The sequence below is a fragment of the Crassostrea angulata genome, chromosome 4, assembly GCF_025612915.1.
Source record: "Crassostrea angulata isolate pt1a10 chromosome 4, ASM2561291v2, whole genome shotgun sequence".
NCBI lineage: Eukaryota > Metazoa > Mollusca > Bivalvia > Ostreida > Ostreidae > Magallana > Magallana angulata.
In genome coordinates, this window is record NC_069114.1 from 21,526,050 (window position 1) to 21,542,557 (window position 16,508).

At 33.1% G+C, this 16,508-nt stretch overlaps 1 protein-coding gene across 2 annotated transcripts; it reads left to right on the forward strand.

Annotated features, from left to right (window-relative positions):
• The first annotated feature begins 11 nt into the window (after positions 1-11).
• On the forward strand, positions 12-16,332 carry LOC128179729 (protein RFT1 homolog). 2 transcript variants are annotated; one of them, XM_052847274.1, is made up of 14 exons: positions 12-271; positions 1,265-1,350; positions 3,554-3,670; positions 4,897-5,086; positions 5,652-5,753; positions 10,059-10,190; positions 10,593-10,671; positions 10,772-10,822; positions 11,516-11,631; positions 13,375-13,519; positions 14,105-14,210; positions 14,516-14,644; positions 14,927-15,047; positions 15,897-16,332. In XM_052847274.1, the coding sequence occupies exons 1-14, from the start codon at positions 209-211 to the stop codon at positions 16,059-16,061; spliced, it is 1,602 nt and encodes a 533-aa protein (XP_052703234.1). In that variant the 5' UTR covers positions 12-208; the 3' UTR covers positions 16,062-16,332. The 2 variants fall into 2 exon arrangements, with proteins under 2 accessions (XP_052703234.1, XP_052703233.1); XM_052847273.1 differs by lacking the exon at positions 11,516-11,631 and adding an exon at positions 12,811-12,941 and having other exon boundaries at positions 13-271.
• Positions 16,333-16,508: the final 176 nt, after the last annotated feature.

Sequence of the window (16,508 nt, forward strand, 5' to 3'; positions counted from 1 at the left end):
TCAAACCTGTAGTTTCACTTTCAGTTTAGTCGACGTTGCTGGCATCGGCCAGCTGGATCAGCAGTCATTGGTAGTTCATTCACCAAAGAAAAGCAATGTCAGGAAATTCGAAGGATTTTCTCTACCTTGCATGGCTATTGTTGGTGCATAGTGTGTAGTTTTTAACGCTGTGATAATTTTATCCAAGCACGATTTAAAAAAAAAAAATATGAAAGGACAGGATCTTTTAGCTGGTGCAGCCAGAGCGGCTACTTATAACATGGCACTGCAGGTGAGAATGAATCGTTTATAAATAAGCCTTTTTAACGCAAGTTTTAGATTAGTAATAGGCATCAACATTTCTCTCAAAATTCACACATTTATACACTGATATTACTTTAGCAGAAAATAAATATTTTGAATTAAAAAATAAATTGTTACAGTTTTAATAACCATTTTTTAAATTAATGAATTAAAATACATCTTATGGTATATATATTTGGCTGTAAAGTATTTGTTCGAATATGCATCTCATTTCAAGAGATATCCTATGGGGATGTATGTTTTTAAAGTGAGTGCTGATATCTTACTAAGATCAAATGGAGAAATGATATAATTATCAAGTTGACAGTTTACCTACAGAAAACATCATGGGGGAGGGGGGTTGTGAATGATATGAATATATACTGTGGTATATGATGAGGGATGCTGTAGTTTTCATCTGATTATAAATTAAATTTCAAGATACAAAACACAAAACAGCGTAACAAAGCAAGTTGTGTTCAATGCTAATTATTTATATAACCAGTTTGAATTGGTTTTTTCCACTTCAGTGCTAAAAATTGTGCTTCAAAAATATTGATGTACATTGAAGTAGAGTGTTGTACCTATGTGCTTTTATCTCTATAAACTTATTGAACAGCCTAATAAATTCTGCAGCACTCCATGTTTTTATATAGCTTCATAGTTTTATATACCTTATATATAGTAAATATATATATACAGTTAATTTAGATTATTTGGTAAGAATTTTTTTTTTTTATTATTATTCATATATAATTCATTTTTGAAAATTAAAATGTGAAGTCCCAGTCTGTAGTGAATTAAATGTTGGTAGACCTCTTTAGTTTAGTTTTTTTTAATTATATCAGGATTTCAATTGTAAAAAACTGAGGCTGTTGTAATGCCACTGTTATATGAATTCAGAAAAAATTTGACCGAAAATAATTGCAGAGTAGAAGTGTATGAATCTAATCCTGACCTACTGATTCATCCTATTTTTCAGTTATGTATTCGAATGATGACATTTATTCTGAATGGAGTTGTACTGAGGTATATTTCCAAGGAATTGCTAGGAGTGGTCAATGTCAGGTAATATATGAGAAAGAGAGAGAGAGAGAGAGAGAGAGAGAGAGAGAGAGAGAGAGAGAGAGAGAGAGAGAGAGCTTTTCCATGTCCATCAATGATACAGTTTAAACAGGTGGTATTTGTGGAATCTTGAACCTGCAGACGCAGTGTCTTCATGTAGTAAACAATAATCAATAGATATATTTAGACTTACACTGTGGCAATGGTCACTAAAAGAATAGTTTTTTTTCAGTTTTGGAACCAGTTGATTAAAAAAAATATTACAAATTTAACATAAAGATACAATTACACATTCTTTAATAGCTAAGTTGTGTTTGCCTACTCTAAAGGCATTGAACTAGACCTGAGAATTTAAGCATGAAATGGACCAATGTACCCATATCAATTTTTTTTTTAGGTTACATGCCCACATTTAACTTGATATTTAGTCCGCATGGTTGTTTGATATGCCAGTAAAATTATCCATTTGGAATAATAGTCATACTCTTGATAATTTTTTTTAGCTCCTAAGTATGTCCTGTGGAATGAAACCATTTTGAAAGTGTACTATTTCCGTAATAAATTTGGAAAATGAATCAGAAAGACAGAAAAAAAAAAATCCTTGTTACCTTATGGGCACTGGTGAGGCAAATTAAGTGCACACTATTCTTTGACAGTTTGACTTTTTTTTTGCGAGGGAGTTTGGAGAGTAACTACAAGTACCTGGTACTGTGGAATCATTAAATTTCGTGGGGGCCAATTTTCGTGGATTGCTTAAATTTTATTGGTTCGTGGGGACGTAATTTCGTGTATTCTCTAAAACCTACAAAGGAAATATGACTATATTACCCTAATTTATAAATTCGTGGAGGATGTTAGTTCGTGGATGAGAGGTACCCACGAATTCCACGAAAATTGAGCCACCACGAAATCTAATGATTCCACAGTATATGAATATAAGTCTTATAAAGTTAGACATTACTTATGACCTGATGTATTTAGGATGCATCTTAGAACTCCCATGTTTTATCAAACTATTAAGAGTCTGACAGCAGATCAGTGCAATTTGGGGCAAAACAGCTGAGATCACTATCACAAGTTTGGAAAAACCCAAATGCTGGTTTTTGTTTTTTTTTATGTTTTGGGGGAATTTAAAAAAAAAACCCAGCATAAATATATTTGTTTATCATGCGCATGGTTTTTTTTTTTTTGTATTAGAAGCTTGAGCAGTGAATACATATCTACATATATTTAGTAATTGTGATTATTTTAGTGATTGATATTGAATTACTACCGGTATATATAGTCAGCCCAGAAAGTTTGTTGTCAATCATGGATGAAAATATTAATCTTCAACAAAATGATGACAATTTACACCACTCATTTTTTATAAGTTTATTCAACCCAGAAGTATGGTTCAAGGTCTTGACACACATACAAATAAACTATCTATCTTCCAAATTGAAAGATGTTCTTAAAAGCATACATGTCTACATCTTGAAGGGAAATTCTCTAAATAATATGTGTCATTCAGTACGGGTTTATCAGGCAACCATTTTAATGTCAGAAATTGAAGCTTATTTGATGAAAACAACTTGCCAGTTTGCTATGTTATAATTCAGATAGATAGCATACATGATGTACATATGCCACACAAAAAGCAAAGCAGGAAAAAAAACCAACGAATATAATCTTCTGCATTATCTAAAATTGGAAGCAATTACTTTTTTCACAGTGTATTCTTGAGCTGAGTTTTAAAATAAAACTCAATTTATTTTATTTGTTGGGTAAAAATCAACATTACTTAAACTATAGTTAGATTTGGTATTTTGTAATGCCCTAGCTTATGTCTTTAAGGTGCCTAAGATAAAATATTGTTGTTTATGTACCCTTACTAAACGTTAGACTTTTTCTGGGCTCCTCCATCTATCGGGATGCTATAAATTATCAATTGTTAATACCATATTGCATTTAAAATATTATGAGCAATTTAAAGAAACTAATTTATTAATGAATAATAATTTTACTCATGATGAGCTCCAAATTTTGTCCTTCTCTTGAAATATTAAAATAAAGTAACGTTACTTTTAACCGAGTGTTTTTCTTTTAAGGCAGGGTGAATACCTTCTACTGGTCTTTAATTATGGTATTTTTGTCATTTTTCTGTCAATCTATAGTTATATTTATATACAGATTAATGTAATGTTATGTATTCTGTTTTTCTCAGATTGACTCTCCTATACACCACCACTCTGTTCATTGCGACCGAGTCCTTCGATCAGGCCTGCCTCAGCAAGATAGAAAACAAGGACTGGCGACAAGTGGTCAATCAAATGTGGCTAACGTAAGTGAAAGCTAGTCAATCTGATGTGGCTAATGTAAGTGATAGCTAGTCAATCTGATGTGGCTAACGTAAGTGATAGCTAGTCAATCTGATGTGGCTAACGTAAGTGATAGTTAGTCAATCTGATGTGGCTAACGTAAGTGATAGTTAGTCAATCTGATGTGGCTAACATAAGTGATAGTTAGTCAATCTGATGTGGCTAACGTAAGTAATAACTACCGGTAGTCAACCTGATGTGGCTAATGTAAGTGATAGCAAGTCAACCTGATGTGGCTAATGTAAGTGATAACTAGTCAATCTGATGTGGCTAACGTAAGTGATAGTTAGTCAATCTGATGTGGCTAACATAAGTGATAACTAGTCAACCTGATGTGGCTAACGTAAGTGATAGCTAGTCAACCTGATGTGGCTAATGTAAGTGATAGCTAGTCAATCTGATGTGGCTAATGTAAGTGATAGCTAGTCAATTTGATGTGGCTAACATAAGTGATAACTAGTCAACCTGCTGTGGCTAATGTAAGTGATAGCTAGTCAACCTGATGTGGCTAACGTAAGTGATAGCTAGTCAATCTGATGTGGCTAACGTAAGTGATAGTTAGTCAATCTGATATGGCTAACGTAAATGATAACTAGTCAACCTGTTATGGCTTATGTAAGTGATAGCTAGTCAATCTGATGTGGCTTACATAAGTGATAGCTAGTCAATCTGATGTGGCTAACATAAGTAATAGCTTAGCCTAGTCAATCTGATGTGGCTAACGTAAGTGATAGCCTAGTCAATCTGATGTGGCTAACGTAAGTGATAGCTAGTCAATCTGATGTGGCTAACATAAGTGATAGCTATATATATAGTCAATCTGATGTGAGTAAGTGATAGTAGGAGCCTGATGCTGGTTCGAGGGAAATCATTACGGTGCCTTCTTTATATAGTTGAAACTTTGTTCAAAGAAAGCTTTTACTATGTTAACGTTTAAAAATAAAATACTTTCATAGGTTTTGAGTTTTTAATGAATTAATGATGTGTATGTTGTGGTGTATATTTTATATTCAGTAGGTTAAACTTACATGGAACAAAGTTGTGTGGATGTTGCACTTACAGATTGCATGTACTTGTACACTTACCCTGGCCATGGCAGCCCCAATTTATTAATCAGCATATGAGTCAAGAACTAATTTGTTTAGAGTTTGAATGTATGATGTCTATGTTCTAACTATCTCTATTTCAGGTTTCCAATGAGTATCGTTGTGTGTTTTATATTTGGATCTATCTGGATGTATGGATTGGAGAGTCCGGATCCAGAGAGCATTCCTTACTATGGAGTTGGTGTCCTGTGCTTCTGTTTGAACACTATAATCACTACACTAGCCAGGCCCCACTTCATTATTGGACAGTGCCACTTGTTTAACAGACTCAGGGTAAGTCAATTATTACAAGCATTCATAATTACATGTTTCTAATGGTTGGAACATACTTTAGACAGAATTGACTACCATTTGATACATGTATTTCAATATTTTAGCTGCTTGGAGATTAGCAATTTTAATTTTGCATGTGATTTGATATACTGCTGGAAAAATTAATTTTGTATCATGCAAATTAATTGTTTTGATTTTTCATGGAAAATAAAGTTATACTAAGCAAGATTATCAATACATGCATTTATAGTACCCTTTTAATACTTTTTTTCATAAGTCAATGTGGGAACATTTATCGAATATATATATATAACTTTATAGAATATTTAAAAATTGGATATTTGGAGATGGGTTTTGTACATGTATTAGAGCTTATCATGATACAAACTAAATTTTTAAACTTTCCACCTCCCAGGGAACAGCTTAATTGTTACATATATTTACTTACTCCACCAACAAATCAAACATCTTTTTTCTTAGCTTTATATGATAATTATTAATATAAGTTTGTGAAGCATTTGTGATATATACAATCAGAGATGCGCTTATATGTTTTTAATTACAGGTTGTATCTGTGGCATTGTCAGAACTGTTGAAATGTGTTGTTGCTGCATTCCTTGTCATCTATTTTCCACAGTGGGGCTTAATTAACTTCTGCATTGCTCAAGTAAGTGTAAGAGAGAGAGAGAGAGAGAGAGAGAGAGAGAGAGAGAGAGGTATTAACTCTTTTTTGTGGAATTTTTATCATTTAAAAGATAAAGAACCTGATATTGATATTTAATCTGTGTAACAGATGTATCCTAATGATAATCCCAGCAGTTTCATTTTCGGGGGTGAAAGAATCTTGATTAAAATATAATTAAAATTGCTAAGTTCCATAAGAATTGAGTTGATTATGCTTTTATCTATGACCTTATTAATATTCAGATTATGTACATAATATAGGTAACATTCTTTGAATTTTTAAGGCTCAGCAGAGTTAAAACCATAAAGTTTTATTGCTTTCTGTACATGTATAAAATCTGTAATATTTAGACACCTGTTAGTGTAGAGGAAAAATGAAAAGCATGATAAAGAATTAATTTAATACATGTACATGTATATCAATATAAACATATTTTGAATTGACTTGAAAAAAAAAGAAAACAAGTCACCTTAGGTAAATTTAGCTTTTGTCCGGCATCCAATTATCATTCTGTCTGAAAACTTTTTACACATTTTGACTTCTGCAAAATCACTGATCCAGTCGCAACCAAACTTGGCTCAAAGCATCCTTAACACGCTTAAGTAAAGGGCTTTTAAATTATTTATCAATTTTCAAATATAGAGTCAGACCCCCTTTCCAGTGGAGATAACTAGGAAATAATGAAATAGGTGGATTTAAAACAAAAAATTCCCAGGTACTAAAAAAGCCAAAATAACAAAACTTGGACAATATTAAGCAGAAGAACTAAGTGCATAGTCATGATGAGGAAGAATGCCTCTTCCAAAATTTTGAATTCCATGGCCCCTGGGTCAGGGGTTCTGGTGTTAGGTAGGGGCTTTAATAATTATATACCGGTAGTAAAACTACATTAATTCTTCAAAAATCTTCTCCTTTTCTCCTGAATATTAAGCTCATGAACTTAGTACATAATTATGATGGAGAAGAATGCCTCTACCAAAATTATGTATTTCATCCCCCTGGGACAGGGGCTCTGGTGTTTGGGAAGGGTGTGTGTGGGTAGTGTTATTTTGACCAATTATTTTTTTTGTACTAAAGATTTGTTCAATTATGTCACTGTATGGCATGCTACAATTTTTTGAAAATTTTATTAGAATTTAGAAATGTTATTGGTTTAAACAATCCCAGAATGTTAATCAAAGTACTGAAGTACTGAAAGCCGGGCTCTTTTGGTGTGTCTTTACGCATATTGTGTAGTAAAGACTGAAAATATATATATATATATCTCTCTCTTTCTCTCTCTCTCTCTCATGCTTTTAATGTCGGCAAAGCATCAGAGAGCGACCAAATTTTGTAAGCGGCTATAAACAAAAAATAAGTCTGTCTAGTAGAAGTTAAAAAGTTCAACAGTTGCTGCCTTGAATTTTGCAACAAGCATTATATATTCAATCCCCGTTTCTTCATCATGCAGCAAAGTAGTTCATGGAAATTCATGCGCATTGTATGTGTCCAAAATGCATAGTAATGTTTTAAAAATGTTTTAAAAACACGTTATTAATAAGAAAACTAAAAAAAAAAGACAATTCATTCGAAATTTAAAAAAAGACACAAAATGCCAACACTTTTGACAAAACGTGTAACTATGTGTAACTATTTGGTATAGCGGAAGCTTTACCTTGACGCTGTTTGGTTTTTTGTTTATTTGTGCTATTTATAGTAACATTGCTGATTGGCCTGCCTATAGCCAGGACTCTGCTTTCAGCAGAGCCCGGCTAAAAATGATTTCTTTAGCCTTGTAATTATAATGCACTTAAATGTACATTGCCACAGCCACACTGCATTTACTCAGGTGACCGATAAGGCCCATGGGTTTCTTTTTTAAATACATGTATATATAGTATATTTAGTTTTGTTACAACCATAACTTCCAGTGGTAAGGAGGGGCTATACAATGGTTTCAAAAGTCATCATCGAATTCAAATATATATTATGTTCGACATCAACACAATGCATATGAAAGTAAAAAAAAAAAGTGACATCATGTATTTTTTCAAGGTTTCTAATTGAAATATTGAGTTTTTGATAAATGTTTTACAAACTGACCATGTTACGAATGTTTATCGGTTACATAGTAGTTTATTGCACTATCATAAATTAATGAAAAAAATAAATTTTAGATAAAAGCTGTCCCAGTGTAACTGATGGGAAAACAATGACTGCTGTATATATTTGTACATCCACATCACATGTAACACGTTAGCTGGCCATTCTGTCATTGGGTTTGATGATACCATCTGATCAAATACACATCACACAAAATTTGTGTCTCTGATGATGTAATGAAATTGATAGGATTGAAAAAACAAGCATTCCTTTTAAAGGGATGATCAGCAATAATGATATATTGATAGCTAGAAGCAATCAACATGATCAGTTTGATGTAAAATAATTAAAAAAGTACTTTATTTTTACAAAATATAGAATTATTTGAATCTGTACACCATAATTTCATCATTATAAACCATCAACAAATTTATTTTTGAAATAAATTTGGGGAAAGCCAAACGTAAACTCCTTGTCTAGTTTTATATTTTTAACGTAATTATTAAATGTTAATGTATCTTCTTCTTCTTCTTCTTCTTCAGAATACTGAGTAGGGCTCTTCAAAGAGCATTAACACGTATACAAAGAAAGAGTTAATTGTATTAATGCGACTGAAAAACATTGAATGCCATCATAACTTGCTATTGAGGTCGCATTATAATGTAACCTTGTTTAAAAATCAAACCGTATTCCTAGCTACTTTTATGCAACATCAATAGATCGAGGTCAGTTCATGGAGCATCTTCTTATGATTGAGGTCAGTTCATGGAGGTCAACTGCATTACTGAATGAATCTTTCGATCGAAATTCTTACGCATGAGACAAAATGTGCATTCTTGAATTAACAGGTCGAACTGTATTTTATGTATGTTTTTATGTATTTTATGTATTTTATGTATTTTATGTATTTTATGTATTTTATTTTATGTATTTTATGTATGTTTTCATCTCGATCTGCATTGAAATAAAACTGAGTAAAATGTTACATAAATACTAAACCAAACTTCAAGTTTTTATAAGAACTACTTATGGAAACGGAATGTGTGCGCACGTGGAAGCATTTGCCGGATGCCTCATATGGACACAACAGTGATCGGCCAAAGCCGATCATAAAAAGACTTATAAATCAATTTTTTATCATTCAAATTTTCTGAATTTCATTGTCTCTTTATTTATCTTAGCTTGACTAAGCACTTTCCATTGATCTGTTGAATGATTCTGTTGTGTAGAACACCGATCAAAAGTTTGTTACATTGTCTGAATTTAAGTTTACTTATCAGATTCTTGTAGGTATTAATAAAAGTAAGCTGGATAGTCAACAAATTACACATTAGATATGGCTTCAGATTTAAAAGTATAATATTTTTGGCCATAAATTATCAACTAATAAGGGAAAAATCCAAATAATTTAGATATAAAGTTTGGATGTTTTCCTGTATCTTTATATGGAGCTCTTTTAAAGGAGATAGATTTGGTCAAAAACAAAATGGCCTTGACCATCCAGCCTTGTTTGTCTATCAGTCTGTCCTTCTTTTTTGACATCACTTGTCTGAGACATATATTCTCTTCTTTTTGACTATTTACTCATACTTCATACACTGAGTGCCTTTTGTCCTTGAACTAGGTGTTAGGTCAAAGGTTAAAATCATAGAAGACATGTGAAAAATCCTTGTCCAGACAAAACTCTTTTTGACCCAATCTGGCTCACACCCACACAGTTCTTGTGGGTAAAGTGTGGGCATGCAGTGACCTTGAACAGTATCTTGGTGGAAGGTCAAGGTGATGTCAGCTGAAAAGATTTACAACCTTGTCATTATTACATCTTAGACAAGCTTACTTATGATCTCAGTCTCACTTTCATACTATTGGACGGCTATGTTTATCCTTTTTGTAAAAGTGAGGCTGTGGGCACAACAGTCAAAGAATGATAGGTATATGAGCAACAATTACAGGACTAATACATGACTGTACTAACTTTGCCAATTATTAATACTGATATATTATTGGTACTATAAAACTACATGGTACAAAAACACACATCAAAATACACTGCACTAAAATCTTAAGGTACATGTATAAGCCTCGGTAAACCCAATTCAGGAGTAAATTCTCCAAACTTTTTCAGTAATTAAGTCTGTGTTATTATAAGAATTTTGTGTAGATATTGTGATGATACACACAGTGTTTTGTGTTTGTTTTTTTCAGCTGGTTTGTGCGATAAGTTACTCCGCCATATATTACGCGGTGTTTTACATGATGATTAAGAATAAGGACCTGGAGGAGACGTTCGTATTTCAGTCAGTCAGGGACTTCTTTCCCAGAATCCTACCTGATAAAGTAAGTCTACTGGATGGCTAAAAATTGTCGCCCCTATTTTTTTTCGTCAATGGTCAATTTAAGTCATTTCAAAACTGAGGTATATCTCTTAAAACGAAACTTTGCTTGGGCGTTTTGAGGAAGATAAAAACAGTTGGCAATAATTATTTAAACATTCAATGAATCTAAAGATGGTTTCAAAGAAACATGTATTTTCAGTAGTAGCATTGTTGTTTAAACCCCCCCCCCCCCAACCCCCAGATATTTTAGAATAGGCAACAATGCATATTAAAAGTTTAAAGAAAATTAGATTTTGATGATATTTTCAAATTAATATACATGTATATGCTTTTACAGGAAATGTTTATTGTTTATGTGCTGTAGAACACGGGCAGAGTATCTCTTTATTTGTTCTCTTTTCAGCCATTTATTGATCAGCGGCTAGCATCGTTAACGGGCAGTTTCTTTAAGCAGTCTATCTTCAAACAAATACTGACAGAAGGTATTCTAGTATGTGTATAGCGTTCAGGTCAAAATTACGTTACATAATTATGTTTACAATGTTCAAACCATGCTTATATTCTCTTTGCTTTTTTTATCAGGTGAAAAATATGTGATGACAGTGTTTGGAGTTTTTAACTTTGGAGACCAAGGTAATACAGCATGTGTAAATATCTATATGCACGTTATGTCTAAAAAAAATTATTTTCATTTGTTTTTTACCTTTTATTACTATTCAGTACATGGAGATTTTTTTTATCAATGGTACAATATATATTTTTGTCATGCAATCAGAGGAAAACAATCTATCATCTGCCATATTCTAACAAATGAAAAATGCATTTTTAAATGGTGTGCATGCAATTTTTCGATTTTGTAAATGCTTTAATGTACTATCATTTGTTAGAACGAAATTGGCATACTTTTATTGTCATGCATAGACAAGTGCATACATTGTGGTAGCTTAAAATTGTGATAGCCAAAAAAAAAAAAATTTGTATACTTTATAAACATCGATCAGAAGAAATCAATGAAACGTAATTATGTACTTCAAAATAGCTAAAATGAATTTATTTTAATGACTATAGTTTCTCAGACACTGTGCTACGTACAGCACTGTTTCAACTTTATTGTCAATTTTAATTAAATTGAGTATTTCCCCTTTTTCAAATCTTGTCATAGAATTATAGAAATAAAATACCTGCATGCTGTGCTATACACTATATTTTAAAAAGGATTTTTAAGCAATAAACTAAAAAATTGGATTTTTGGCCTTACTCTTATAAAATGAGCAGATTTTTGGGGCAGGGATGAGCTTAGAATGACGAGAGTGGTCTACGTTGCAGGTTTATATGATATCATTGATAACACCGGCGTGGTGTTCAGGGAACTGGATGACTCCCTGCAGTATTTCTTCTACCCAGCTCTCCTGCGAGGCTTGCCCCACCAATCACAGCCACCTGTATGTCTCTCGGATCAAAGCTTCACTAACATGACCACCCTGCTCTGTGTTGTATTGTGTGAATGTCTTGATTCTTGAAGCGATACAGTGTGCATAAATCTATCATGAATTGACATATTGATCAGACTTAAGTTAACTTCTGGTTTTAAAAAGAAAAGGCGTATTCCACAGACTCTTCACTTTATTTTAGTTTCAGTACTCAAAAGCATTAAAGACTTGTGTACCAGTTCTTCATAATATTTTATTTGAAAGAGAGTGGCAGCCCCCCCCCCCCCCCCCCCCCCCCCCCCGAAACTTCTTCTCTATTGTAATTCGCTGCCATTTACATTGATGTAATTGATGTTGAATACAATCAAGATCCTTTGGAATCATAAGAATTCATGGTAGCTCAATTATTGTGGTAGTTGTGGGTAGCCCACCCCCACGAATTTACATCCTCTACGAAAACCCCTTAACCTTAAAAACTTTTTTTAAAGTTATCTTTCTGAAACTGAGGCATCCATGAAATTGCATCCCCACAGATAAGCAAAAAAGAAACTCAATCCATGAAAATTGGTCTTCAGGTATTTAAATGATTCCACAGTATAGTACAAGGTATATCTGTATATCATATACCAGTACAGAAAACAATAAACAATATGTGTCTAAGGGGAAGGGGGTACATATACTGGTTCATGTCTGGTAGAAGTAACTAGGTTAGATGTAACACAATAAAACATTTTGTTTTGATTGTATTTTTTAGAATAGATGAAAATTGTATAGCAAGATGTATGGAAATATATTACGTACATACATACACAGTTTGTTCCAGCATATACAGTAAAATTATGCATGAGTGCAAATATAGAAGGAAGTACATCTTTCATTATAACTTTGATTGCAATTTGCATTGCAAATGTAAGATTTTCATATTTTGTTGTGAAAAGAATTATAGTTAGATGTGATATGTGCTATATGACCTAAAATCAAGTTTCTAGGGAAGAGGTGAAGATCATAGCAGAAGCCCCCCCCCCCCCCTCCCCCCATTCCTCATCAGTGTATAAAGCATCCTAAATCCTGGAAGCTATAATATTGTTCCCAGCAGGTGACTTTGACCTGTGACCTGTTGAATCTGTGACAGTACAGATTAAATTTACTCCCAGAATGTGGCATGCTGACCGGTGGTATGTTTGTTTGTAGGGGTGTATGACATCATTAACAATTTGGGCTCCCTGGCTCCCCGATTTATTTTTCAACCAATAGAAGAGAGCGGCCGTCTCTTTTTCTCCAGCTTGTTTACCCGAGGTCAAAGTCTGCAGCTACAAAGCAAAGTATGTAGGTTCTGACTAAAATCTTCGTGGTTTATTTTATATTAATATTACTACATGTATTATACATATATTTTGTCAAATCTTGTATGCATTGAAAAATTACTTGCACAATTATATAAATGTACTATTAATTTGTAGTGGCATGCAACATATATGTCCATTTGATAGAAGACAATTGTCACAAGCAAATGAAATAATGAAATAAATAAAAATAATTTTGATGTCTGAATATTGGAAATTTAGATTTTCATTGTAAAAATTCACTTTTTTGTCCGTTCTCTTTTTTACCACATGTCAAATGTATCATGAAAATATACAAATGCACTTGTTTTAAATGTTCAGATGCTAACTTATTACTTGTTCATGTTTTCATAAGAATTAATTTTTCTGACTTATGAACAAGGAATTCAATGAGCATTTGTCCGCATTACAGGACTCCATAGAGTTGGTGACCAGTGTACTCCAACATCTCCTTAAGACAGTCACTCTGATTGGCTGTATCATCCTGGTGTTTGGTCAGCCCTACGCCTACCTAGCGCTCGATTTGTATGGAGGATCTCTACTCTCCTCAGGGGCTGGTGTGTTTTTTATCATCTGTAGTATCATGATTAGGGGACATGGTGACTAGACATGATTATTTATTTGGAGCAGTTACTCCCTATTTGTTTGTAACAGTCCTTAGAACTCTGTACAGGAAGTTCTATTCAGTTCATAAGTTGCTAAAACTATTGCAATCCATGAGTTGCTTTTACTATTGCAGCTCAGGAGTTGCTCTATATACATGTATTGTACCGGTAGTTCTTGAGTTGCTCTAACTATCACAGTTCATGAGTTGCTCTACGTTATATTTTGCAGTCCATGAGTCACTGTGTCTTTTGCAATTCCCATGTTTCTTTTTTTTCTGCTGTTCATGAGTTGCTGCTACTATTGCAGTTCATGGGTTGAATTATTTCTTAATGTTCACGAGATTGTGTTTCTGAATTGCTTATGTACACTTTATGTATTTTGTGGATCATAAGTTGCTGTATCTGTTTTGCTATATAAATGTACCGTCATGTACGAGACTAGTATTTTGTGTTGCTGTTTCCATGTTGCTATCAATGTTTATAAGTTGCTGTATCTGTGTTGCTATAAATTGTACAGTTTAGGAGCATCTATTGCAGGTCCCCTGTTACTGAGGTGGTACTGTCTGTATGTCCTGCTGCTGGCAGTCAATGGCATCACAGAGTGTTTCTACTTCTCCATTATGAGTAAAGAGGAAATTGATAGGTAAAAAGTGTTTGCATGTGCAAAATGGGGGAAAGAATCATAATGTGAATCATTTCTGTTAATTGTATACATGCATTTGTAGGATCAAAGATGGTTTTGAAATACCCAAATTAGGAACAATGTGCAACTCCTGTGAAAATAGTAAAAATGTTTGCACTTGTGTTTTTCACTATTTTACATTAAAAAAAAATTATGAACATATTTGACCATTATAACAAGGAGTTTGCTGATCTTGTTATTTTGTAGATATTTTAAAGATTTCATTGATCCAATAGATATTAATGAAGGAATTCATGTCTTTACAGCTATAACCACAAAATGCTGCTGTTCTCTGTCATTCTGTTGGGATCTTCCCTATTCCTAACACAGATCTTTGGCAGTGTTGGATTTGTTCTAGCAAACAGCATTAATATAGGATGTAGAATTCTTCAAAGGTAATCTGATTTATATTGAATATGTAACCTGATTGATTTGAATATATAACCCGATTTATATTAAATATGTAACCTGATTGATATTGACATATTACCTGAATGATATTGAACATGTTACCTGAATGATATTGAATATGTTACCTGAATGATATTGATGTTGAAATCCAATCCTATTACCTAGCACAGTTTGCTTGATAGATATACATGTGTTTAGTGTTTTTGAGTTACATTTGCAACTTCTTTAAAATTTGTGCTCAGACACAATTCTTTTTTCCCTTTCAGTGTTTGGTTTATTCATAACTTCTACAAGGACAGCAGTTACCAGCCACTGAAGGGATTTCTCCCTTCATTCTCTGTACTAGGAGCCCTGGCTCTTGCTTATTGTACAACAGCATTGTCAGAGGTACGTTATCTCATACTCAAGAGTAACAGGTAAATGTATTATTAGTTAATAACAAGTAAATGTATTATTAGTTCCTCAAATTGATTTATAAAAAACAAAAGATTACTAAAAGCCATTTCATTGGTGTGTAGATTGAGACTGATTGACTACTTTAAACAATACAGGATTAATACAGAATCATTTTACGTTTACTCAAAATTTGGTGTCACCCCAACACAGTTGCAACTCAAAGTTCCATTTTAAATTTGTTGAGAGCAGGTTATTTTCCCCAAGTCCAGGGTTTTTGATCTGCTGGGCTCTACATCAACCCTTGACCTAACATACAAAATGTGCAGGTTTACAATTGTGTCATCTAGTGAGAGTAATGATTTTTTAACTGTTTATATCAGAAAATGCCTATTAAACAAATCTAAAGCAATATAGCAGCTCCAATGAACAAGTTGTTAAAAGTAATTGAATCTGTAAAAAAAAAAGATGGGTTCACCTGTACTCAAAACTAATAGCTGTAAGTCAATTACTGGTATGCGTCAAATTTATTTGACAATGGCTCAACATTGATCAAAACACAATATCATTCTTGAAACTACATTTCTAATTTGAATTGAGTCATGCAGAATTTTATAAGACCAACCAGAGAACAGGGTTAAATTTTTTTTAACTCCATCAGACTCTGCCTATTTGGTCAAGGTTTTATGTAGAGCAGAGCAGATCAGAAACCCTTGTCTTGGGAATATCACAGCAGGTGTAAATGTGATGAAAATTAACAGTGACATTACTGTTTTAAAGATCTAGTACCATAGTAAAGTTTTGCGTTATTTTAAGACTGACTAGTACACGCTTTCTTTACAGTACTACCTCTGCTGTGATGGTGGGAATCTTTACAAACTTCTACACATTGCCATCGGAGGACTGTGTCTGTTGTGTGTTCTGGTAACCATAGTAATCAGGGAGAGAGAACTTGTACAATTTGTGACAACACGGTTATGGGGACGCAAAATAGGAAAGACAAACTAACAAATTTTATGTTTAGGTTCTTATGTTGGTGTAATTAACTGGTACAAAACTAGAGGAATGTATCTGCCAATTCTGCAGGATATCAGAGATGATAGTCGTTGGCTTTACCAATAGGAATCTAGTCAGTTCATACATGTAAACCTCAGTTGAGAATTCCAGCATTCAGTATAGTAACAGTACATGAATTAATACATGTAATAAATATATCTGAACATGTATTAAATTGGATACATGTATGAGAAAAGTTAATAAATGGCTCTTAAGTTTTCAATGTTTTCTTTTCTTCTCTTGCTTCAACACTGCACTAAATGTACGTTGAAAGTGTCAATTTAAATGAGCAAAATCAAACAGAATGGAACATTTTTATGGTTAATAAAATCTGGGACTTGGTACCACTTAGATTTAGCCTGTCTATATACCGGTACACTGTACATGTATATCTACAAC